The 26,038-nt window shown below is 31.5% G+C and overlaps 1 protein-coding gene across 10 annotated transcripts in view; it reads right to left on the bottom strand.

Moving 5' to 3' along the window:
- Positions 1 to 26,038, bottom strand: part of LOC139519034 (multiple C2 and transmembrane domain-containing protein 1-like) — a 98,342-nt gene that overhangs the window by 13,250 nt on the left and 59,054 nt on the right. For 7 of the 10 annotated variants that reach the window (XM_071310784.1, XM_071310793.1, XM_071310788.1 and 4 more), the window contains 12 exons: positions 25,810 to 26,032; positions 23,357 to 23,468; positions 20,488 to 20,502; positions 18,527 to 18,715; positions 16,224 to 16,354; positions 9,472 to 9,658; positions 8,087 to 8,141; positions 7,080 to 7,221; positions 6,672 to 6,774; positions 6,133 to 6,234; positions 4,850 to 4,924; positions 4,158 to 4,277 (listed from right to left, as the gene is read on the bottom strand). In XM_071310784.1, coding sequence (XP_071166885.1) covers positions 4,158 to 4,277; positions 4,850 to 4,924; positions 6,133 to 6,234; positions 6,672 to 6,774; positions 7,080 to 7,221; positions 8,087 to 8,141; positions 9,472 to 9,658; positions 16,224 to 16,354; positions 18,527 to 18,715; positions 20,488 to 20,502; positions 23,357 to 23,468; positions 25,810 to 26,032 — 1,454 coding nt within the window. The remainder of the gene's footprint in view (positions 1 to 4,157; positions 4,278 to 4,849; positions 4,925 to 6,132; positions 6,235 to 6,671; positions 6,775 to 7,079; positions 7,222 to 8,086; positions 8,142 to 9,471; positions 9,659 to 16,223; positions 16,355 to 18,526; positions 18,716 to 20,487; positions 20,503 to 23,356; positions 23,469 to 25,809; positions 26,033 to 26,038) is intronic. The other 3 variants (XM_071310786.1, XM_071310791.1, XM_071310790.1) reach the window with 1 other exon arrangement.

Below are 26,038 nucleotides of genomic sequence, written 5' to 3' on the forward strand. Positions count from 1 at the left end.
CAGTGATTGTTCTAGGTTTAGACTTACAATAAAGGCAGTGGTTGTTCTAGGTTTAGACTTACAATAAAGGCAGTGATTGTTCTAGGTTTAGACTTACAATAAAGGCAGTGGTTGTTCAAGGTTTAGACTTACAATAAAGGCAGTGGTTGTTCTAGGTTTAGACTTACAATAAAGGCAGTGATTGTTCCAGGTTTAGACTTACAATAAAGGCAGTGATTGTCTTAGGTTTAGACTTACAATAAAGGCAGTGGTTGTTCTAGGTTTAGACTTACAATAAAGGCAGTGATTGTTCTAGGTTTAGACTTACAATAAAGGCAGTGATTGTCTTAGGTTTAGACTTACAATAAAGGCAGTGATTGTTCTAGATTTAGACTTACAATTAAGGCAGTGATTGTTCTAGATTTAGACTTACAATAAAGGCAGTGATTGTTCTAGGTTTAGACTTACAATAAAGGCAGTGATTGTTCTAGGTTTAGACTTACAATAAAGGCAGTGATTGTTCCAGGTTTAGACTTACAATAAAGGCAGTGATTGTCTTAGGTTTAGACTTACAATAAAGGCAGTGATTGTTCTAGATTTAGACTTACAATAAAGGCAGTCGTTGTTCTAGGTTTAGACTTACAATAAAGGCAGTGATTGTTCTAGGTTTAGAATTACAATAAAGGCAGTGATTGTTCTAGGTTTAGACTTACAATAAAGGCAGTGATTGTTCTAGGTTTAGACTTACAATAAAGGCAGTGATTGTTCTAGGTGTAGACTTACAATAAAGGCAGTGATTGTCTTAGGTTTAGACTTACAATAAAGGCAGTGATTGTTCTAGATTTAGACTTATAATAAAGGCAGTGATTGTCTTAGGTTTAGACTTACAATAAAGGCAGTGATTGTCTTAGGTTTAGACTTACAATAAAGGCAGTGATTGTTCTAGGTTTAGACTTACAATAAAGGCAGTGGTTGTTCTAGGTTTAGACTTACAATAAAGGCAGTGATTGTTCTAGATTTAGACTTACAATAAAGGCAGTGATTGTCTTAGGTTTAGACTTACAATAAAGGCAGTGATTGTTCTAGATTTAGACTTACAATAAAGGCAGTCGTTGTTCTAGGTTTAGACTTACAATAAAGGCAGTCGTTGTTCTAGGTTTAGACTTACAATAAAGGCAGTGATTGTTCCAGGTTTAGACTTACAATAAAGGCAGTGATTGTTCTAGGTTTAGACTTACAATAAAGGCAGTGATTGTTCAAGGTTTAGACTTACAATAAAGGCAGTGATTGTTCTAGATTTAGACTTACAATAAAGGCAGTGATTGTCTTAGGTTTAGACTTACAATAAAGGCAGTGATTGTCTTAGGTTTAGACTTACAATAAAGGCAGTGATTGTTCTAGGTTTAGACTTACAATAAAGGCAGTGGTTGTTCTAGGTTTAGACTTACAATAAAGGCAGTGATTGTCTTAGGTTTAGACTTACAATAAAGGCAGTGATTGTTCTAGGTTTAGACTTACAATAAAGGCAGTGATTGTTCTAGGTTTAGACTTACAATAAAGGCAGTGATTGTCTTAGGTTTAGACTTACAATAAAGGCAGGGGTTGTTCTAGGTTTAGACCTACAATAAAGGCAGTGATTGTTCTAGGTTTAGACTTACAATAAAGGCAGGGATTGTTCTAGGTTTAGACTTACAATAAAGGCAGTGGTTGTTCTAGATTTAGACTTACAATAAAGGCAGTGATTGTTGTAGGTTTAGACTTACAATAAAGGCAGTGATTGTTCTAGGTTTAGACTAACAATCAAGGCAGTGATTGTTCTAGATTTAGACTAACAATCAAGGCAGTGATTGTTCTAGGTTTAGACTTACAATCAAGGCAGTGATTGTTCTAGGTTTAGACTTACAATAAAGGCAGTGATTGTTCTAGGTTTAGACTTACAATAAAGGCTTTGATTGTTCTAGGTTTAGTCCTACAATAAAGGCAGTGATTGTTCTAGGTTTAGACTTACAATAAAGGCAGTGATTGTTCTAGGTTTAGACTTACAATAAAGGCAGTGATTGTTCTAGGTTTAGACTTACAATAAAGGCAGTGATTGTTCTAGATTTAGACTTACAATAAAGGCAGTGATTGTTCTAGGTTTAGACTTACAATAAAGGCAGTGATTGTTCTAGGTTTAGACTTACAATAAAGGCAGTGATTGTTCTAGATTTAGACTTACAATAAAGGCAGTGATTGTTCTAGATTTAGACTTACAATTAAGGCAGTGATTGTTCTAGATTTAGACTTACAATCAAGGCAGTGATTGTTCTAGGTTTAGACTTACAATAAAGGCAGTGATTGTCTTAGGTTTAGACTTACAATAAAGGCAGTGATTGTTCTAGGTTTAGACTTACAATAAAGGCAGTGGTTGTTCTAGATTTAGACTTACAATAAAGGCAGTGATTGTTCTAGATTTAGACTTACAATAAAGGCAGTGATTGTTCTAGGTTTAGACTTACAATAAAGGCAGTGATTGTTCTAGGTTTAGACTTACAATAAAGGCAGTGGTTGTTCTAGATTTAGACTTACAATAAAGGCAGTGATTGTTCTAGGTTTAGACTTACAATAAAGGCAGTGATTGTTCCAGGTTTAGACTTACACTAAAGGCAGTGATTGTTCTAGGTTTAGACTTACAATAAAGGCAGTGATTGTTCAAGGTTTAGACTTACAATGAAGGCAGTGATTGTTCTAGATTTAGACTTACAATAAAGGCAGTGATTGTTCTAGGTTTAGACTTACAATAAAGGCAGTGATTGTTCCAGGTTTAGACTTACACTAAAGGCAGTGATTGTTCTAGGTTTAGACTTACAATAAAGGCAGTGATTGTTCTAGGTTTAGACTTTCAATAAAGGCAGTGATTGTTCTAGGTTTAGATTTACAATAAAGGCAGTGATTGTTCTAGGTTTAGACTTACAATAAAGGCAGTGATTGTCTTAGGTTTAGACTTACAATAAAGGCAGTGATTGTTCTAGATTTAGACTTACAATAAAGGCAGGGATTGTTCCAGGTTTAGACTTACAATAAAGACTGTGATTGTTCAAGGTTTAGACTTACAATAAAGGCAGTGATTGTTCTAGGTTTAGACTTACAATAAAGGCAGTGATTGTTCTAGGTGTAGACTTACAATAAAGGCAGTGATTGTCTTAGGTTTAGACTTACAATAAAGGCAGTGATTGTTCTAGATTTAGACTTACAATAAAGGCAGTGATTGTCTTAGGTTTAGACTTACAATAAAGGCAGTGATTGTCTTAGGTTTAGACTTACAATAAAGGCAGTGATTGTTCTAGGTTTAGACTTACAATAAAGGCAGTGGTTGTTCTAGATTTAGACTTACAATAAAGGCAGTGATTGTTCTAGATTTAGACTTACAATAAAGGCAGTGATTGTTCTAGGTTTAGACTTACAATAAAGGCAGTGATTGTTCTAGGTTTAGACTTACAATAAAGGCAGTGGTTGTTCTAGATTTAGACTTACAATAAAGGCAGTGATTGTTCTAGGTTTAGACTTACAATAAAGGCAGTGATTGTTCCAGGTTTAGACTTACACTAAAGGCAGTGATTGTTCTAGGTTTAGACTTACAATAAAGGCAGTGATTGTTCAAGGTTTAGACTTACAATGAAGGCAGTGATTGTTCTAGATTTAGACTTACAATAAAGGCAGTGATTGTTCTAGGTTTAGACTTACAATAAAGGCAGTGATTGTTCCAGGTTTAGACTTACACTAAAGGCAGTGATTGTTCTAGGTTTAGACTTACAATAAAGGCAGTGATTGTCTTAGGTTTAGACTTACAATAAAGGCAGTGATTGTTCTAGGTTTAGAATTACAATAAAGGCAGTGATTGTTCAAGGTTTAGACTTACAATGAAGGCAGTGATTGTTCTAGGTTTAGACTTACAATAAAGGCAGTGATTGTTCTAGGTTTAGACTTACAATAAAGGCAGTGGTTGTTCTAGATTTAGACTTACAATAAAGGCAGTGATTGTTCTAGATTTAGACTTACAATAAAGGCAGTGATTGTTCTAGGTTTAGACTTACAATAAAGGCAGTGATTGTTCTAGGTTTAGACTTACAATAAAGGCAGGGATTGTTCCAGGTTTAGACTTACAATAAAGACTGTGATTGTTCAAGGTTTAGACTTACAATAAAGGCAGTGATTGTTCTAGGTTTCGACTCCCACTCAAAACAACTGTTTAGAAATTTTCCAACTTCTGTGAATGATGATACCATCTGTGTTACTCTAGCGATGTTTCTCTTCATTGTCTGAAAAAATAATTTTCTTTTTTATAATTAACTAATAGTTTGTGTCAAATTAATGTAGCACCCAAATAGATATCATAAATGTCGTTTAAGGTGGTACCTAACACTACAGGGAGATAACTCTGTAAAATCAGCTAAACGTTTTGATAACGTAGTGTTGTTAGGGAAATATTAAGCTTTTCAATGATCAAAATAAGTGTTTGTCAAACTGCTATATAACCAGTGTAATTTTTCTGATAAAACGGTTGGTTCAAAATTTTTGAAATATTTATATATTTTGTCAAAGAGTCAAAGTAAATACTTTGTCAAAATTTTAAGAAAATTAAGCGAGCCAAATTAATTTTAGTTAAAGTGTTGGGTACCACCTTAATCATACCAATTTAAGTTTTCTCTCAAAAATATTAATCTTTGGCTATCAAAATAAAAAAAATGCATTTGAATATTGTTCAATGGAAATTCTAATTTCGTTTGCTCTGTATAAAGAAATATTAAATTTTGCAAACTTTCATCAAAACTTATTTTAAATATTTTTGAATTGTAAAATTGCTAAAATGTTTTTCAAACAAGAGACTTACCGCAATTTTAAACTTTGGTTCTGGTTTCATATATTTTTCTTCTCTGGGGTTTACTGTTCTAATTGCACTTTTTACCTACAATTAAAAGAAAAATGTATGACTCCTCCGACAGACATAATCAGACATGTATTTCAGGTTTTTTTTTAAGTACATCTAAAAATGTTAAATGTTTGACTGTTAAAAGATTCACCAGAAGATGAAGGGTATACATTGAGCCAACAACCCAACAACCATTAAAGCAAAAGACATTTAGGTCTATTTACTATTCCTAGATAACTGTGTTAGAATGAGAAACTTTACAATTTAAATGTTTTTTCTATTGAAAACTAAAAAGTAAAATTGTCACAAAAAAGACTTGCAGAAGTATATCAATTCAGACTAATTTCCATGTTAATGGCTTATGACTCTTCAAAATTGATAAGAGGGATTTTAAGCAAAAGGTCCGAGACCACAATTATTTGGTAGTTCATTTCTTTTAGAACATAAATGAAAATAAAAAAAATCCCACCTGCGCTTTCTCAAAGAAACTTTTACAGTGTGTTGTACTACTTTTGGGACAAATTATATCAAAATTATAGAAAACTTCATCGGCTTTAACTCAAAATATGGACAATTTTATGTTTAGGGCGTCTTGAAATCTTTTGACAGCTTCCGAAGTGCTAATTTTAAACCTTTTTCAGCTGGACCAAATCACTACTTTCCTTTAAAATTCTGGACCCAAATTTCTTTACAGTGTAATTTCACCCCCTACTTGCAATTTGAGGCATTAAACATGGAGAAATAAATTTGGAAGGGGTATAAAAATTAATGGCAACACTAGGGACTATATTTGTGAACAACGAAAATCAAGGGACGACAATTGTGGTCTCGGACCAAAAGATGACCTAATGCTCCTCTTATATTGTCATAAGAGTTTTTAATCTACTTCCATATTTGAATGAGTATGTATGTGATAATACCATGTTAACTCATTTGAATACATGTTTTGAGTTGTTAAGTTAGAATAAAGTTCAAGTCATCACCACTCTTATTGGGAAAATCCCCAATAAGTCATGAAGGTTGGCAGGTCAGTTTAATAATGAAATGAGTACATGTACAACTAAGCTAGTAAACAGTCAGAGAAACTGGGAATACCTCATTAAAGAAACGAATTTTGTTACCCAAAAGTTACATGAAAGGACACTAGAGGTTACAGTAGAAATATATTTACACTAAAATAAAGGACTGCCTTAAAATTGTAAGAATGTAAAAGATATCAAATAATTTGAAACAAATGTTCTTACCGGATTATAAACTACATCAATTTCCAACATTATAGCACCTTTAGTTCTATTTAGTAATTTTTTATCCTTTAATGTATACCATCTCTTCTCACCACATCTAACCTGCAAATATAAAGTTCATGCTATAATTATTACAGCCAGCATTATTCATTATTTAGAGATAAATTTTCTATATTCCATGATTATTTGTTGTTAGCTTGAGATAACTCATATGACAATAGTACAGATGCTCATATTTATGTTTGGGGAGATTATAATACCATTGCAACAAGAATAAATGTCAAGTCCTACACTGAAATGTCAGAGAACGTGAGATTTCTTGTTTTGTCATCTACTGTTACCAGAATGTTTGATTTTTGATTTGTTGTTTATTTTGTAAAGTATGGTCATAGACTGTTCCTATATTTAGATTATTAAAACAAATAATCGTTCATGGTTGAAACCTCAAAATGGAACATGAAATGATATGCAACTCAAATACATATCTAAACTTCTTATTCTAATTTAAAGTGTAAATTAATTCAGCAGATAATACTTACATTTAACAAAGGAATGGCTATTTTCCCCAGAAATTCCACTTTTTTATCTCGATCTTCATCATAAACAGTAACTTCTAATATTGAGTGTATATCTTTAATATTGCTGAAAAAGAAAGAATAGTAAAAGTAAATACTCATAACTGAACATAAGAAAGAATACATGTCTATATGAGACAATGCACAGCTCACACTATCATATTCCTACATTAAGTGAACTGAGAAATCTGAGTCAAAACCCTAGTTTGGCATGAATCTTAAAAAGTTCACAACTAAATGAACATGTTTACTAGGTATTAAATTGATATGACATAACTCATCGTAAACTGCCTTACGCTAAAATTTTAATTTTGCATCAAAGTCTAAATGACCTATATTTCTTGAAACAATTATAGGTCACCATATACTTACAATGTGAACACTTTATTCCACTCAGGATTAAGTGTTTTGTATTCTGTTTGAGTCTGTAATCGTGCATTGTCTAATTCTAAAACACAAAATGGATCACTTGTTCCACCGAAATCTGCAGCAATAAGTCCCTGAGCTCGAAATACTAAAAAATAAATATATATGCATTATGAAATGTCATATTTTATTCAAATTTTCGTTTACATCAAGTCATACTTTTTAAGTGACTTACAAAAATCTTTGTATTTGGTTTGGTGTTTGGTGATGTAACTTATAATACAGAGAGAAAACTTCATGTTTTTCCAAATGTGTAACTTTTTGTTCTGATACTTTAATTAATATCATAGGCAGTTTTTGGAAAAACGTAAAAGCAAATTTCTTGTAAAACTTGAATACATAAATGTAGATAAGAATAATCACACATGCATTGTGAAAATATTATCTCAAACTTCTCCATATATTTTTTGTTCTTGCAATATTGAAAAATAAATGTTTTTGATTATCAACAAAACCCTTTCATTTGTAGGCTAAACCATATACATACTTCAGGGTAATATTACATATAATTCGAAAGCAAGTATTTCATATCAATAGATCTTATTGGATGAGATAAACATAAAATTTCTTCATCTCACTGTCTGTAACTAAAAAAGCTAACATTTTGAATTTCAGAATGTATTGGCATGTAATTTCTCCATTCATAAACAAAAATTTTGTACCTCAAATTTTGTTTTAATAAATTTAAACACATTCTGAGGCGGACAAGAAGCAAGAAAAAATGAATTATGTAATCATTTTGCATTATAATAGTTATAACTGTATTGTGTTTGAAGCTTTGTTGACGTCCATCAGTAGTGTTATTGTCTAACAATTGAGTAACGTGTACAGTTATCTCTTTAATGGATATTAGAATTGCATTTAGCAAAGATGAGATATTTTTTGTTCCTACCCCACTATGCCACATGAAGCCTGTTGTTATATAACTCATTCACACTATAGCCTTTACTTACCTTTAATCTGCAACCAACCAATATCTTTTATATTTTTAAAGGAATTAAATAAACCCTGAAAATGGAGAAAAATACAAAACATGTAATAAATAAACACAATTCTTTATGTACACAATAAATTTGTTAACAGACCAGCAGTAACGATTTCTAAAAAATATTGAGGAAATTATATATGATTGATTGATTGTTGGTTGCTTAACATCCAGTGGCAAATATTTCATGACGATGAAGAAATTATAAGTCTATGTACTGACCTATCAATGTAAATAACTTCGAGATAGTAACTATTTAAATTTTGCATCAAAATTGGACTTGACATTTTTTTTTTAAATAAAATTGTCCAGAAATTTCTCTTAAGGAGGGTACAAAAAATTTCAGCAAAAATTAAACATTTGTTTTTTCATAACAAATTTTATTTATTACACTATTAGTTATTACTTTATGATATGATACAAAAATTAACAAAAAAAAATCGATTCAGTTTGGCCCCTAAATGACTTTTAAAATGTTTATATCATTGAAAAAGCTCAAAATTATCTCCCTTTGGTACAAAAATGCTATTTTTTGGCATTAAAATTGAAATATCTTTTTTTACTCATCAGTGACCTATAATTTTTATTATTGTTTTCAAATAAGCTATACATTAACTAAATAATTGTAAAATTTAAGCGATTTCTGTAATTAAGTTTTTTTTTTATTTCGATATTAACTCTTTTTCTCCTATTGGTTCAACAGAAAAAAAGTCCCCTTAACAAAAATGTATGCTTCTTTCAAAGGCAGATTGTGAGCGTAAATGATCAGTGACTCCTCTTTTTTAATTTATATTTCTGTTAGGTATAAGATGAAGTTCATTTATAGAAAAAAATAGCGAAATTTTATATTAAATAAAATGATTTAGACCCGCGAGCCCCCTTAATTAAAAACAATCAAAACAGATGTTGTGTGGGGGAAAAAAAAGAGTCAACTTAAGAAAAGTATGAAAAAGATCCTACCAGTACTTTCAATTCTGTGCATAAAACAGAGCCCACCAACACTTTCAATTCCAGTAAAACATGTACTTACATATTTCTATCTTCTCCCTAGGATTTGAGGTGTAGTTAGCTAGATCTGAGATAGTTTCCTACCAGTACTTACATATTTTCTAACGATTTCTATTTTCTCCCTAGAATTTGAGGTGTAGTTAGCGAGATCTGAGATAGTTTCCATATCAGTACTTACATATTTTCTAACGATTTCTATTTTCTCCCTAGAATTTGAGGTGTAGTTAGCTAGATCTGAGATAGTTTCCTACCAGTACTTACATATTTTCTAACGATTTCTATTTTCTCCCTAGAATTTGAGGTGTAGTTAGCGAGATCTGAGATAGTTTCCATACCAGTACTTACATATTTTCTAACGATTTCTATTTTCTCCCTAGGATTTGAGGTGTAGTTAGCGAGATCTGAGATAGTTTCGGTACCAACTGTTCCACTGATTGTCAACAGAAGTTTAATGATACCTCCCTCATCTTCTAAGGGCTGGTCTATTGTGTGGGTAACTTCCTTTTCTATTCCTGATAAATCTATAACAGCTCTGTAAAACAGAAGAACAAGTTAAAAAGATTTGGAGACATCCTTGTCTTCTAGTTTATATTATAACTATTATGCCTTTTTCAAGAGTAATTTTCTATATTGACAAGCATATTTCTACATAATATGTTTAAGGCTTTATTCCTTTTTTGCATTGCCACATGACCAAAAACACTGTTGAAAAATAAAAAAAAAGTTTTTAATTCAAGAGATTTAATCATTTTGTTTCTACAGTTGTGACCTGACCTTTGACCAAACCATTGATAGTGTTTTTCCCATTCCATAGTACAGTATTTAGTATATTCTGTAAAACTGGTTTTCTACCAATTCTTTATTATTTTTTTAAAATAATATTGACCTTGAAAACTAAAATCAAGAAGAAAGCTTAAGATTTTACCCAGAAAGAGTTGTAAATGTCCCAGGGACAGACAGATCGTTGACAGAGTGACAACTATATGTTCAAGAATTTATTTTTAGGGGAGTACAATTGTGAAAAAATTAGAAAAGAAAGGAAAGGTGCATTTTTTCGTGGCATCAAAATCATACATAAAAGCAAAGGCAAGTTTTTTATTGATGTTCTTAATTTCAAAGTCAAATATAGGCAGAATACTTGGAGCAAACACTCATACCTCACTGGAAATTCAATACAACTATCAACACTAATTTGGAAGGTCACTAATATCAACAAATTAAAGACTATATAAGAAATCTTAACAAATAAATAGCTGAAGAACCTCAAATAAAAAATACAGAATTAAAACAAATATTAAGACAACAACTGGGTAAAAAAAGATAGTTGTAAGATGCCATGGCAAGAACCAGTGTATGAATAGCTGACAAATAATTTTAACTGTATAACAATTCTTTAAACAAACAAATCAACCATAATATCAAAAGAAAAGTTCTCTAAGAAAGGCTGACAAAAAACAGGAGTATACACCTCAAGCTGGGGGAAACATTTTGAAGGCCTCTGTGCAGCAGGGAGACAAACAATCAATGTTATTAAAAAGAAGGGATGTAGGGTTTGAAAACAAGACATAACATATCTACATGCAGTAACAAAAGCAATGTTTTTCATCAGGAATGCAGGATTATCAATGACTAGGAAAAGGGGAATAAAATTTCACCTCATGCATATAAAATATTATAATCTAAATAAAAGAACTAATGTTGCATACAAAATGAAATGCACAAAGATATCATTTCATTTTTTCTCATTTATATGCATAACAAAAAACAACCACAGGGACAAAATTCTCTGATCATAAAAAGTTTTATCCAATCAAAGAGCATTTCTATTCATCCAATGTATCAGACTTGGACATCTTTAAATTCAAAAGTGCCTACGATAATCACTAATGGCCATCTATTATCCATTTAGGTGCCAGACCTAAACAGAAGGCTGATGGATAGTGCAATTAACATTTCTAACCATTTCTCCCTGAATGGACAGCACATATAGCAACACTTTAGTGCTACAATCATCAGAATAAAATGGATAATTCTTCTGGGAGGTATCAATCCTAGGCACAACATTCTTCTGGGAGGTATCAATCTTAGACACAACCTACAGCAAATAATTTCAAATTGATTTTTGTATTAATTCTGAACTAGTTAGACCTCTTCAAGCATGAGTGATTTATTGTCAACAAGATTAGAATACTAATTCTAATGTAATGACTTAAATCTTCTTTGAAAAGAGTCATAATCATGGGACCTTTGTTTTCATCTGCACTTTAAAGTGTTGTTATTTCATTTTCAATTACTGCTAAAGGATTTAAGTCTTTCATGCACTAGATTTCTTTTTCTTCTGCAGTTTTAAATTGACAAGATGAATTTTCTTGTTTGATATTGATTTGCTAGAATTAACATTTTATATGAAAAGACCTGAAAGTGATTTCCAGACCATTAGACAATTACCAAGACACAGAAATCTCCAGGGTCATGCTATTCATATAGATTATCAGGTTTTCATAAAATATCAGCTGAGATCCACAATGAGAACCTTTTTGGCGAGTGAACGCAGTGAAGGAGGAAAAAAAGCTTCACATCGTGTCCAGCGAAGAAAACCCTATAATCTGTTTATCATTCTATTACTGGCTGTTTTCCCCTTCCTAAGACAGTTTAACGCTTGACAAAAACAGCTTGATAACATGTCTCTTACATTTAGACGTCCATGATAACTTCTCCTCAGACATTGTGATGTTGCTGATAATGCCGGTCTCCTCTCAAAGCAGTGATACGAGAATTACAGAGTGAGTGAGCAGGTAGATGTAGGCGTAGAGAAGGTAGATGTAGGTGTAGAGAAGGTAGATGTAGGTGTAGAGAAGGTAGATGAAGGTGTAGAGAAGGTAGATGTAGGTGTAGAGAAGGTAGATGTAGGCGTAAAGAAGGTAGATGTAGGCGTAGAGAAGGTAGATGTAGGCGTAGAGAAGGTAGATGTAGGTGTAGAGAAGGTAAATGTAGGTGTAGAGAAGGTAGATGTAGGTGTAGAGAAGGTAGATGTAGGCGTAGAGAAGGTAGATGTAGGCGTAGAGAAGGTAGATGTAGGTGTAGAGAAGGTAGATGTAGGTGTAGAGAAGGTAGATGTAGGTGTAGAGAAGGTAGATGTAGGTGTAGATGTAGGTGTAGAGAAGGTAGATGTAGGTGTAGAGAAAGAAGGTAGATGTAGGAGTAGAGAAAGAAGGTAGATGTAGGTGTAGAGAAAGAAGGTAGATGTAGCTGTGTAGAGAAGGTAGATGTAGGTGTAGAGCAGGTAGATGTAGGTGTAGAGAAGGTAGATGTAGGCGTAGAGAAGGTAGATGTAGGTGTAGAGAAGGTAGATGTAGGTGTAGAGAAGGTAGATGTAGGTGTAGAGAAGGTAGAAGTAGGGGTAGAGAAGGTAGATGTAGGTGTAGAGAAGGTAGATGTAGGCGTAGAGAAGGTAGATGTAGGTGTAGAGAAGGTAGATGTAGGTGTAGAGAAGGTAGATGTAGGTGTAGATGTAGGTGTAGAGAAGGTAGATGTAGGTGTAGATGTAGGTGTAGAGAAGGTAGATGTAGGTGTAGATGTAGGTGTAGAGAAGGTAGATGTAGGTGTAGAGAAGGTAGATGTAGGCATAGAGAAGGTAGATGTAGGTGTAGAGAAGGTAGATGTAGGTGTAGAGAAGGTAGATGTAGGTGTAGATGTAGGTGTAGAGAAGGTAGATGTAGGTGTAGATGTAGGTGTAGAGAAGGTAGATGTAGGCGTAGAGAAGGTAGATGTAGGCGTAGAGAAGGTAGATGTAGGTGTAGAGAAGGTAGATGTAGGCGTAGAGAAGGTAGATGTAGGCGTAGAGAAGGTAGATGTAGGTGTAGAGAAGGTAGATGTAGGCGTAGAGAAGGTAGATGTAGGTGTAGAGAAGGTAGATGTAGGTGTAAATGTAGGTGTAGAGAAGGTAGATGTAGGCGTAGAGAAGGTAGATGTAGGTGTAGAGAAGGTAGATGTAGGTGTAGAGAAGGTAGATGTAGGTGTAGATGTAGGTGTAGAGAAGGTAGATGTAGGCGTAGAGAAGGTAGATGTAGGTGTAGATGTAGGTGTAGAGAAGGTAGATGTAGGTGTAGATGTAGGTGTAGAGAAGGTAGATGTAGAGAAGGTAGATGTAGGTGTAGAGAAGGATGATAACCTTTTTTGTCTGCAAATATTGTTTACTTTTTCTTATTTAATAATTTGACACTTCAGTCATATACCTTTACTAGAGATGAATGCATTAATGACAGATTTTATTTCTTATATGGATTAAGGTTGTTACTTATATTATACACTTGTTCATGTTTACATAACATGATCAATTTAACATTTGTAATTTAAGAACAGCTGCATCATGAGTGCATACTACACTAATCCAACTTTTATTAAAAACTGGACATTTAACAAGAGGCACATGAATCCATGGACTACAATTTAAACAATTGAAGTCTCATATCTCCAAAAATAAAGGGAATGTATTCATGGGGAGAAAAAAAACATTGAAATAACATTAAAAATAAAAAAAAAGATCTGTTGTGCATAATCTGAGTTATAACAAGAAATGCTGTTGGATTTTTAATGATTGAAGCCCAATCATTTTAGAATGCAAAAACAATCATTAAAAGCAAAAAGCATATAAATTTGGAATTAATAAAAAAAGCCAATTTTTTGCTCCTGCAATTGCAACCCAAGAATCTCCACATTGCTGTGCTAAGCACATCCCCTTCTCATATTTCAAAGTATCATAAAACAGAATGTAAGTGTCAGATAAATCAGGAAAAAAAACCAATCAGACACATTACAATTGATCACAGTCAACCTACTGATCAAATATGAAGTAATTTCTGAGAAAAAGTGTGACAAAAATATTTGTTGAATTTCTGGCTTATTCTTCCATGAACAAAAACTTGCTATCATGATAAAATCAAGGAAATTGAAAATGACATTAAACAGCAAAATACAAACAAACAAATCTAAATATTCATGAAAAGATCGAAAGTGTGGAAATTTTGGCAGGTTTTTAAGGCTTGCATTAATGCTGTAGATACATTTAGTTTGTAGGACTATTACAAATATTTAAGACACTTAAAATTTAAGACACTAACACCATCAATCAATTCAAAAATAGCATGCACAGCCAAAAGCAGCAATACAATATACTGAGAAGAAAAAACCAACGCAAAATACATGTAACTGAAAATAATGCTGAAATGGAAGCCTGCTTAACAAATTCCACAGAAGACATGGTCTGGTGATAACTAATGTATACATACTTATGATAATTTCTGAATTTCATTGAGAGCAGTGTTAAAAGTTATTGGTTTATAGGTATAACATAGATAGTATATGGCCGTAATAGGCTTAATGGATACCTATAAAAGGTATACGAAGCAAACTGAAAAAAATACATGTACATCAGTTTTGCTATTCAAGAAAATACTGCAAACTTGTAAAACAGCTATTTGAACCTTTGTGCAAGGTTTTTTTTTCTTCTCCATAATATATTTCACATGCATTGCCTGAACTATCAATGCACAAGTTAACCTCAGTTAATTGATTCCTTAGCCAGCTATAAAGTTATTGTTAAAATATCTGTCACTGTCAAATTATATCCTTCATTGCTTTTTGTTACAAATCAAAGTTAACAGAATTTAAAAAAGAATTGAAATATGTCAAACTAGCTCAATTTTTTTTCGGAGGCCTAACATGCAGTCGTTGTTCATCTATGAGTCGTTACATTATGTTGAAATATGATAAATGAACAGATTTATAGGACAATCTTAATTACTGGCTAGCATAGCATTACATCTTAATTACTGGCTAGCATAGCATTACATCAAAGAATTTGTTGACTCACATTTTCGTAAATGCCTATCTATAAGCAACTAGCTATGTTTGATATGCAAATTCATCTCAGATATAAGTTAATAGTTTTCTATCATGAATTTTTCTACTCTAAAGGAAGAAAAAATAAAAATCCAGGCAGCAAAACCTGCAGTCAAGAAATTTTGATCACCGTAAATTATTAAGAAATGACATTAAAATCCTGATAATATAAAACATCAATAATGTATCCAATATAATGATTCTGCACCATGCAAGGATATCACTCAGAGATCTTACTAAAAGATAATCTCATCACTAATTCAGGACGTAAAAGCCACTTCAAACTTTATCAATTGTCAGGGATGATTACTATACATGACAATTTGTGTCATTTTCCATCTTTAAGATCATACATAAAAATTAAGTAGAATTCATTTGAAGGACAATATTTTAATGATTCTATATTAATTTACATCTGCAGCAAGATAGTTTTTGATTGATCTATGATACAATCTAACACACCTTAACAATTCCATGTAAACAAATCCATCATACAATGACAGGATTAATATGTAACTGTATATTATTTTTATGCAACAACACATATTTCTTCACCTCCCCTACATATTTCTACATAACTGATGAGATATAACAACCTATATACAAGGGACAAGGCAACAGTTTATTTATTAATTCATGATACTCAGCAACTTTGTTTCCCAGTGTGATTTTCAAATTTCTTTTGATTTGTCTTTTTTTATCAATAAAATCTATTACAGACATTTAAAGATTTACATTTAAGCTGCCATATTGATTGGCCGGCAGGTTCATACGACTTTACTTTAAAAGAATGTTTGGTTGCAAATGGTGTAGTATTACTTCAGAATAGAAGTGTAAAAGTTAAAGGACGATGGAAGACAGAAAATGGACAACAGAAGCCGTTTGATGGCAACAACTCACATTAGCCCTATGGGTTAGTGAAGTTAAATAAAGTATATTGCTACAGTGTAACCTTCCTAATCCGACACCCAAGTATTCCAACATCCTGCTTTAATCTACATATTTTCTTAGTTCTAAAATACGCTTATCCTTGCAGAAAAAACCTGAGTATTCCGACACCCTGCTTAATCTGACATTTTTTTCTGGTCTCCCAGTGTCAGATTAGGCAAGTTACGCTGTATATCAATAATGAAAGAAAAAACTTTTATCAAAGGTTCTCAAATCAGCATGTACATTATTTCATTAAGTTTTATTACCTGCCCATAAAATCATCCCTTCCTCTAGAATCGTGGTCATACACAGAAAGTTCTAACAAATTTGATTGGTCATCAAACATTCTTAGGTCAAACTGCTCCAACCAACGTGGATTTAAGGTTTTTAATTTATGCTGAAAATGAAAATATAACATATATTTATTTTAAGTTAACTGACAACTACAAAACACTTTAAAATTGATTATTTTTTCACAGTTCAGCCGAAATGTTATAAATAACTGCTGTTGAAATCAAAATTCCTAAAATTGAACTCCTCGAAATGTTAGATTTAACAAACTTAATCAAGATGGTAGACCTAAAAAGTTATAATTTATTATTTGAAAAATTTTGCCTCTTGATAAAATTTAACATAATGATTGGATATTTACAGGGAAGTGTTTATCATTTACTTTGGCAATAACACCATAAGAAGACAAGACAAGCAGTGATGACAGGAAAATAGAAGCAATAACAATTTTATTCCAAATCCAGAACTATAAAACATCTCCTAGAAGTGTAACTATGGGTATTTATCAAAAGTACATTCACCTTACACCTTTAAGTTGGATGAAGAGGATGGGAAAGGGATTAAAGCATAAGATAGACGATAAACATTGCCTCTTTGTTGGGAAAGTTCTCTAAAAAATATGATCAAGTAAAAAACACTTTGCTACAATGACTGTGGAAATTATTTTTTTTTACAGGAAATCCAAACAATCATACAAGCTTCCCAAGGTAATTTTTTAACCTTTCTCATAACTATTTCAAAATATAATTTTAAGCATAATAAAATAATAATAAATACAAATGCACACCTACCGAAACAACCTAAAATAAACATTAAATATTACAGTTTTGCTATTATCATTCCCAAGATGTGGTAAGGGTACACTGCAGTCTACTTGAATTCAATACTGTAGCAAGTAATATTGTCAATATTGTGCATATGTAAAACTTGGATCGTCCCTTATATAAAAATTTCACAAAAAACAGCTTAAATAAATTAATGTGAAGTTGGCTATAAAGGGTCTAATGCAATGCAAAATAAGGTAACCATCAAAATAAGTTGGGTTGACTGTATCTTCTTCTCTATTCACGGGGTCTAAATCATAATACCTTTAGCTACCCTTTCAGACTCTTGACCATAAATTTAAGCTGCATAAGATAAATATATTTAAGTGAAAAAGCATTTTGAAACTGATATTGGATAAAAATATTGCGAGTTGGACTGATTTTCATGTGTGGATTGTCAAGCCAAATATTCAGTAATCTAATTTCGTTTTGTTTACAACTTATATTCATAATCCACTTCTATGATACATATGTATGGCTACTTATTGGGAATTGAACAGTGATTTAACAACAGATGACCACAAAGGACCCTATACATTCATGTTTGACAGTGATAAGAAAATCCCTTATGAACAGAATAAATATTACTGAACTATTACCATAAGTACTTGGACCCTAATGACATTCATTTGAAGAAATAATGACAAAAAAAGTGAATGACATCTCTCATGGGTAACTTCTTCACACTTTAAGTTATCTCTTTGTCTGTAGTCTACGTTCTATCTGTTATAATCAGTTTTTGTCACCAATTTACCATATCTCAGTCAATACTCTATAGAACTATTTTTTTTCCATTTGCCTTTCAACTATTAGTCATCTTACATTCCTATCATAATACTGACATTTGGAGAACAATTAAAGAACACTACAGATCATAATAGACTATCAAATAGAAAATATCAATTTCATGGGATTACAACTTATTAATAATTAAAATGATCAATTTATATCCTTATCATGTTCTGTTTTTAATTGGAAGAAATATTAAATTCTATGTATATGTCCTTTTCATTATGAAATTACAAAAGCTATTTCTCCAGAAGGCATAGCTATTTCCAGGGTCGACACATTTTCATATTTTCCTAATTAAATGGAAAGGCAATTTTTCCACGTATTTATACAATCGTCCTCGTTGGTCATAAGATAAAATGATCCTATTACTGTAACATTCAGATGTGGTGCATATGTTAATGTTAATGTATTTATGTTTCCAATAGAGCAAAATAAAGTCCAAGGACAGGAGCCTGTAATTCAGTGGTTGTTGTTTGTTGATGTTGTTGACTATGTTGTATGGGTTTTTCTCATTGTTGAAGACCGTACAGTGATCTATAGTTGTTAATTTCTGTGTCATTTGGTCTCTTGGAGTGTAGTCTCTTTGGCAATCATACCACATCTTTTTTGTTTATAGGAACTATTCCATAACACAGTGACACTAGTTTCAAAATAATTCTTACCTTGCTTTTATATTTTTCTGTTCCTAATTTGAATTTGACATAAGGATCACTGAAGCCATTGTCATCCATAGCAATTAGGTTACTACCCTCCACTAGAACTATTGTAACAACTCCCGTCCATATCTGGTTCTTCATCTTTTTAGCAGCATCTCCCATCCTTGTGCTCTTTACTCGACTAGACTGTGTATACTGAAAACAATTAAAAAGTTTATCTCAACAAATAATTTTCATTTATTTTGCCATCTGTATATACAAATCTAGCTCTATGTTTATTCAGTTCAAAGGCCTACACATAATACTGAATCATAATGAAAGTACAATCACTTATAAACAAAGGTATATGCTTCTTTCTTCGTGTTTGATAAGACTTTTGACACTACTATCTACTGTGATTCTACATGCATTTCTTGTTTTAAATCGTTATATTTTTACTGTGTTTTCCTAAAGAATCAGACTTGTATCCCATATGTTTAACTGCGTGAGTTTTTTAACAATAGTTCAGTAAATTATGATCAGTTTCTTCTTGAACCCCATGTAAAATTTCATGACATTCTATCGATGAGGGTAAAAATTTAACCAAATCAGGTTGACCACCATTATTTCCTACCACAAAAAGTTTTACACAATTCATTATTTCCTTTTAGTGTAGTAAACAAAGCAAAATATCTATAATCTAAGAATAGAAAATCATAACAGAATAATATGTGGTGCGATAATGTAGAAAATGGAGTCTTTTCTAGCTACAAAGTTGAGATAAAAAATATTAATCTTTCTACATGCATTAATTAGTTGAATTTAAAGATTATGAATGTTTGGTCATACTGATTGTCAAATTTCTTTGTTGTTTATTGTTCTTCATAATATCAGATTTTTAACAAATAGAAAACTTATGGTTTATCAAGAATATATGTCCATGCCATGCTCTCATGTTTGGTGAAATTCAAAATATGAGACAAAATATAATTTAGCACATACATAAAACAATCCCTCTCTTATTAATATATGTACTCATTTTCAAGCGATGTGACAAAACTACTTCAAACAAAAACCTGAAACTACCATATACTCATACTCTATAGCCTGAAACTGAATGGATGGACCCAACCTACTTTTCTAGGCTTGGTTTTAAAATTCAAATTTTGATTATTTTCCGCACGAATAACCATATTATGATAATTTGCATAATGATTTATTCTAACTCGTTGATCTTGCAGATTTACATTTCAAGGTGTTACCGTATTGATTATAGTGTACTGAATTCATGCTTTAATGTTCATTAATGTACAGCATCATATGCAAGTCATAACAATAGCAAGTCATTATTAACTGAATAATACCAGTCTTTTTAATCTTGGTCACACTGACAGCAGGTTATTATTTACAGAAAAATACCAATCTTTTTAATCTCAGTCTTATTATTTACAGAGAAAAAATACGAAACTTTTAATTATTTTATTTAAAAGTTATTTTCAAGGCAAAATTAAAGACATATATATCTACTAGCTATATAGAATTTCAAACAAAATCTAAGATCAAATAAAAAGTATCATCAAAACAAAATTTAATGAAATTAAGACAAGGAAATACATTCAAAAGTTGTGTGCATAGAAATGTGAGTTAAGATGATAGGACAATAGTTCACCAGTTGTTTTGAATAAGTCAGTAAGAAAAAGTCTCCTAATAGTGTCTATTTTATATATGCTTTTTTATCTTTTTATTTTCTATTCATATTTATTTCTGAATTTTATCATAAGAATTAAAATACATTTCAAGTATAAACATTTATCATTTAAATTACAATAAATATGATATGTACCCAGTAGGAAAAATGTTATGAATTCCTGTCTCTAACATGGATAGTGCTTCATGTAGGTCTCAGACAGTAAGAAACACAACATTTAAATAGTCCAAGAGAATAAAGTTAAAAAATATTTGAGACAGCAACTTTGTGAGGGACATACCCATCTTTGTGCCTTCTGGAAAGTATACAATTAATACAAATGTACCAATACATCTAAAATGTCTTCTGATTTTAACTATTAAAGATTTGTGAGTTGTTTACATGCAAATTTACAATTCCAATTTTTTCCTTAAAATCTTGATCTATTTTTGTAAAACTTAAATTGATATTTTCATTGCAATCTTGTCTGTTTATAGGTGTCATTTTAAGTTTTGATGAGTTGTTGGGTTGTTCAACTTGTTGATACATAAAACAAACCCAACAGACTCTTTTACTCATATGGTTTCCACTTTACAGTGTACATGTACACATATTAAATCATTGCATTCATGTTGATCAGTTGTTATTGATCCAGATAAAATCATAGATGCAATCTTTAACCCATTTTTACAACATTTGACAAATAATGTTATTTACAAGATTCTGTAACAGTTTTAGCCTAAATGTTTAATATAATCTTAGTCACTCAAAATTTAAAATAAAACTGTGTTTTTTATTAATATATCTATAAAACTTTAAAGCAACTAAATAACTGCTGCGCTGACCTTCCTCTAAAACCTAGTTATAAGATTATCCCTAGCTAAAATATCTCTAGTATATAATGAAGAAGAGGCTGATCAAATAATCAAATAAAGGAAATGTACTGTATAAAGGAAATGTTATTTTGAAACTTATTGATATATCACCATGGTTTCATGAGAAAATATGCTAGACTAATGAAATCTGTGTCATACTGATCAAAATTGAGTGGAACCTTGGACTAATGCGTTTATAAATTGGTACATGGTGAAATTGTGTTTTGCCTAAATAAGATGATAGAAATAGTAACATATTAGTTTAAACATATTTATTTATAGTGGTTTTGGGAAACAAGTTTTGCAACTCATATTAATCCCTTTCCCTTTGCGGGTGCGATAGCTGCCTTGTAGAGGCATTAGTCTACTCTTTTTTCAAAATCTACATAGGGTATCTTTTTAGTGCAAGAGATATGGCTCTCTCTCTTAACACGGGTCAGCTATTTATCATCTCTTTCCGACTATCATCGTTTCCTCAAGACCATACCCGCAAATGGTGTCAAGGGAGAGCCGAAAATTCAGTCCCTGAAATTTTTATCCCAGAACGGGAATCGAACCAGAATCCTTTGTGTTAGTAGTCCGATGCACTAACCACTACACCAAGGCTCTCCGTATAGTAACATATATAGGATAACATCATATATTTCTTAGAACAGATGTTACTTTTAGATATCTATGAAGATATAAAACATAGAATGGAAACAAGGAATGTGTCAAAGAGACAACAACCCAATCAAAAATCAGAAATCAGTCCCAAGGCCACCAATGGGTCTTTGACACAACAAAAAATCCTACACCTATAGAAAGGCTTTGGCTGCTGCAAGCCTGCCTCATAATGTAATATATTTATTTTGCTAACATGATCTATTATTCTAAATTTAAAACAATTATAAAATTGAAAATGTTATTTTCATATGAAGTTGTATCTAATATGTTAAAGCTTACCTATCTTAAGTAAGTCTTGCTCAGGAGAAATATACAGAGTGAGAACTGCTGTGTATGACACACACACACAGGTAAGAGACAGACACCTGTCACCCAAATCAATATTTAATAACATTACTTTGGTCAGAATCATAGTTTTCTTATTAGCAGGAGATGTAATCATATTCTGATCAAACCTTTTATTTAATTAACACGATTCTGCTATATTTTCTTCCCACTTATCATTGAAAACCCATTATTTTACACCAATTCTTGGTAATAACTAATTATATCTCATTACTTAAACTGACAGATAATGTTGGTAAGACTTATATAGAAATAAGAAGATGTTGTATGAGTGACAATGAGACAACTTTCAAATGAAATGAAGTCATAATTTGTAAAAAGTAAAATGTTATAGGTAAAAGTAGTGTCTTTACAATGAGCCTTGGCTCACTACAAACAGCAAGCTATAAAGGGCCTAAAAATGACAAGTGTAAAACCATTCAAACAGGGAAACTGACAAACAAACTTATATAAAATACTAGTAACGAGAAATACTTATGAAACACATCAACAAACTACTGATTAACAGGTTCCTACTCTTAACTATTAATTCCACTGTTGAATGAAGAGACAGGCAAGTCAGTTCAAAGAACAAAAGTTATTATGACAATTTTAGCTTTCCATACTTGAGAAGATTTTAAATAATTTTCTCTTTAAATCAAAAAAAAATTGTCAAAAACTTCCTTTCCACCATTTTTATACTTTTTGATTTAAGTGAGTTATAAATTTTAAGTTGTTTGTAAGAGAAATGTTCTTGAGATCCTAACAATAAGGAAAATACTTCAAAAACTGCCATTTAAACACGGGTGCAGAATAATTCAATGAGATAAGTTCTAAACATAAATATTAGTTAAAATTTTACATGGTTTATTTTGTAACATGTCTCCCGACAAGACAAAAGCCAAGTTCTTGCTTTGTTATGAGCCAAACTGTTTGCAACTATCAAGAACTTTTGAAAAAATTTCCAAAAGTATATGTATTGCACAGAGAAAACGCTCTTTTTTATTTTTATAGGTCATGGCAACAGAAAAGTGTCTGACAGCATCATACAAAACACTGTACAGTTAACTAAAGACTGAACAACAAAAGGGGAGGGGGTAACTATGGTGTTCCTACACCACTGGTGGCAATCATCCTGCCACTCATTCCAAGGAGGAAACTTTAGTGAGAAGTGGCCTATATTATTGTTCAAGTTAATGATGTGAGATAGGGTAACTCAGCGTCAAAAAGAAATACAGGATTTAATCCAATGAAGTGATATGCTGAAAAATTCTCTTCAATTTGTTGCATTATTGTTATACTTACTGATTTTCTCGTTGATGGGGATGTTTTGGGTGTTAATGTACATTGCAAGAGGAGATAACCCATATATTCTTCTTTACCGCCGTCTGACAACTCTAGTTTTAATTCTGACGATCTGAAATATAGAATGTTATATGTCACTTGCTGCATATATGTATTGTTTGAATGTACATATTGGTACACAAATTATACAAGCTATTTCCTGAGGTCAGTTCGTATTTTTTTTTACAATGATTATCTCATATCAGCCAAATAAAGAAATATGATTTATCACTTTAAACATAATAATTTCTGTTTTTTAAATATCTATCTATAAAAACAAACTGATATCCAATTTATAGAGGGAGAAAACATGCTAATGGAATGTATTAGCACATTTTAAAATTACAACAAATAGCATGTTCATTGTATTCAATTGCACATATACTCATTATCTTATGAAATATGCCTCAAATATCGCTGACTGAACACAAATTTATGTAAGCACTCCTGACATATTATCATTGTAAATTCTACTATTATATATATTTAATAAGCACATTAAAGATATGCAAATAACATAACTGGCCACTTATCCCACACCAATTGCCTCAAAAAAGTATTGATTTTATAGCTATGACTTCATTATGAGGGTCTGAATATGGGGTCCTCAAAATCTTAAAATTTTGAAAATAATACTTCATCTGTAAAATTCTCATGAAATCTATTTTTTAATCTTATATGATTTTTGTTTGTAAATATATTCATTAGTTATATGATTTCTTCATTCTGTACATCATTCATTTCTGTCAGTATTTCATTTTCTACAGGTATTTCTATATAATTTTGCACCCCATTATTCTACATTCTTCATTTTTATGCTAATTTGTTTCCTCTTCATTATCTTTTCTGGCTATTATTCTCTTTTCTGTAAATCCCACCCAGACTGTCATAGTATGACTTAACAAGTGAAATGAAGTATGCAGCCCAAAGATTGCTCAAGAATATATAGGAAAACACAGATATTGTGTTAGAATGAAAACACATTAAGGTTATTTACTTGGATCTGGGCACATCAGCTAGAATGTAAAACTAAAATTCAGATTAAAAATGGGAAATGTGTCAAAGAGACAACAACCCAACCAAAAAGCATGTATAATAATAATTTTGAAAAATAAATGTTATTTTGCCAATAGTAGCAGCTCTGCTAAATTTTTTTGATAAGATGGGTATAATTTTACATGTCTCATAAGCATTCTAAAGCCCATTTGAAGCCCCTAAAGTCAATAGTAAACTGTAAATTTGATCCCTAGAAATGTAATAATAAAGCAATTCACACTTAATTTCAGTGAAACTGAAAATTGCTTAAGGAGGTGTTTTTTTATTTCAGCGTACCAGCCCGTTCCAGTTTAATCAATTAACTAGATTTCAGATCGCCTCCCATGATCCCATCTTAAAGCATCTTTGGTTTGAATGTTTCACTACTGTGAATTAATCTTTTCTGTAAACCTGGAGCTTGATGATAAATAAATCTCTGTTTGTGATTACTGATTGAACCATTCAGTTCTACAAACAATTGGCAGCTATCTATGTAACTCAGTACAAAAAAGCAGGAATCTGTTATAGATTTCCAATAGTTAAACCAGGACTGCTTTACAAAACTTATATTATGACAATGTCAATTTATACTGGTTTTGAATGATTGATTTGTTTGGAAAAGTAAAATTGAAATAAATACTTCATCAGAAACGAATGATTATCAATCAATAAAATACAAAGTGGCCCATTGCTCACTTCTATTACAATTCATTTTTAGCTTTCTATAGATCTTTATTTCCTTAGTTTATACTGAAGTGTTTATTTGTAAGGTATAAGGAAGAATGTGCAGATTTATGCAATTGTAAACAAACAACTCTTTGAGGGGTCTTTAGAATGGTAAAATTTGTGAAATATTTGTCACTGGACTACCACTAAGCACCAAACAACCAAATGCCTAAATACTGGTATTATTACAGTTGAGACTTATCTGTTGCTTCAAATCTTTAATATTCATATAAGATATAGCATCTGCTACCAACACAATGGTATATCAAAATCTCTTTTTTATTTTAATTATTAATTTTTCTACATATTTAACATGTTTTCATAAATTGTGCAATATTAACTTCTTGATATCTTTATTAACCTCTGGAGTTTTTTCTGGAGTTTTGTTTTGTATTGCTGTATAACATATTTGTTTGTTTTACAGTGATCAAGATAATAACACTATGAAGATTGCTGCACCCCTATTTTTGACATTCGTTTCTATTATGTCTGTTTGATTTGTTCACACATTGTTTGATTTTGCCATTTCATTAAGGACTTTCCGTTCTGATCCTCAGAGTTCAGTTTTTTTGGTAATTTATATTTTACTGAAATTAACCCAAGATAACTTCTCCAAAGGTTTGAAAATGTACCAAAGTAACAGACAAACTTACTCATTCAGTTCTATCAGAGACAAATCAATATCAGCCGATCCCATCGGATCATCAAATCGTCCTCGGTCATAGTCATATACTTGTAACTGTACAGGTTGGAAAAGGTCCTCAATTAACAGGTGAAATGTTTCATTCCACTGCGGATTTAAGTTTTTATACACTGTCTTACTTTTATGTGACATTTTATTTCCTAATTTGAATTTTACATATGGATCACTGGTACCTGAAA

Source organism: Mytilus edulis, chromosome 4 (assembly GCF_963676685.1).
Source record: "Mytilus edulis chromosome 4, xbMytEdul2.2, whole genome shotgun sequence".
In the NCBI taxonomy this organism is placed as follows: domain Eukaryota; kingdom Metazoa; phylum Mollusca; class Bivalvia; order Mytilida; family Mytilidae; genus Mytilus; species Mytilus edulis.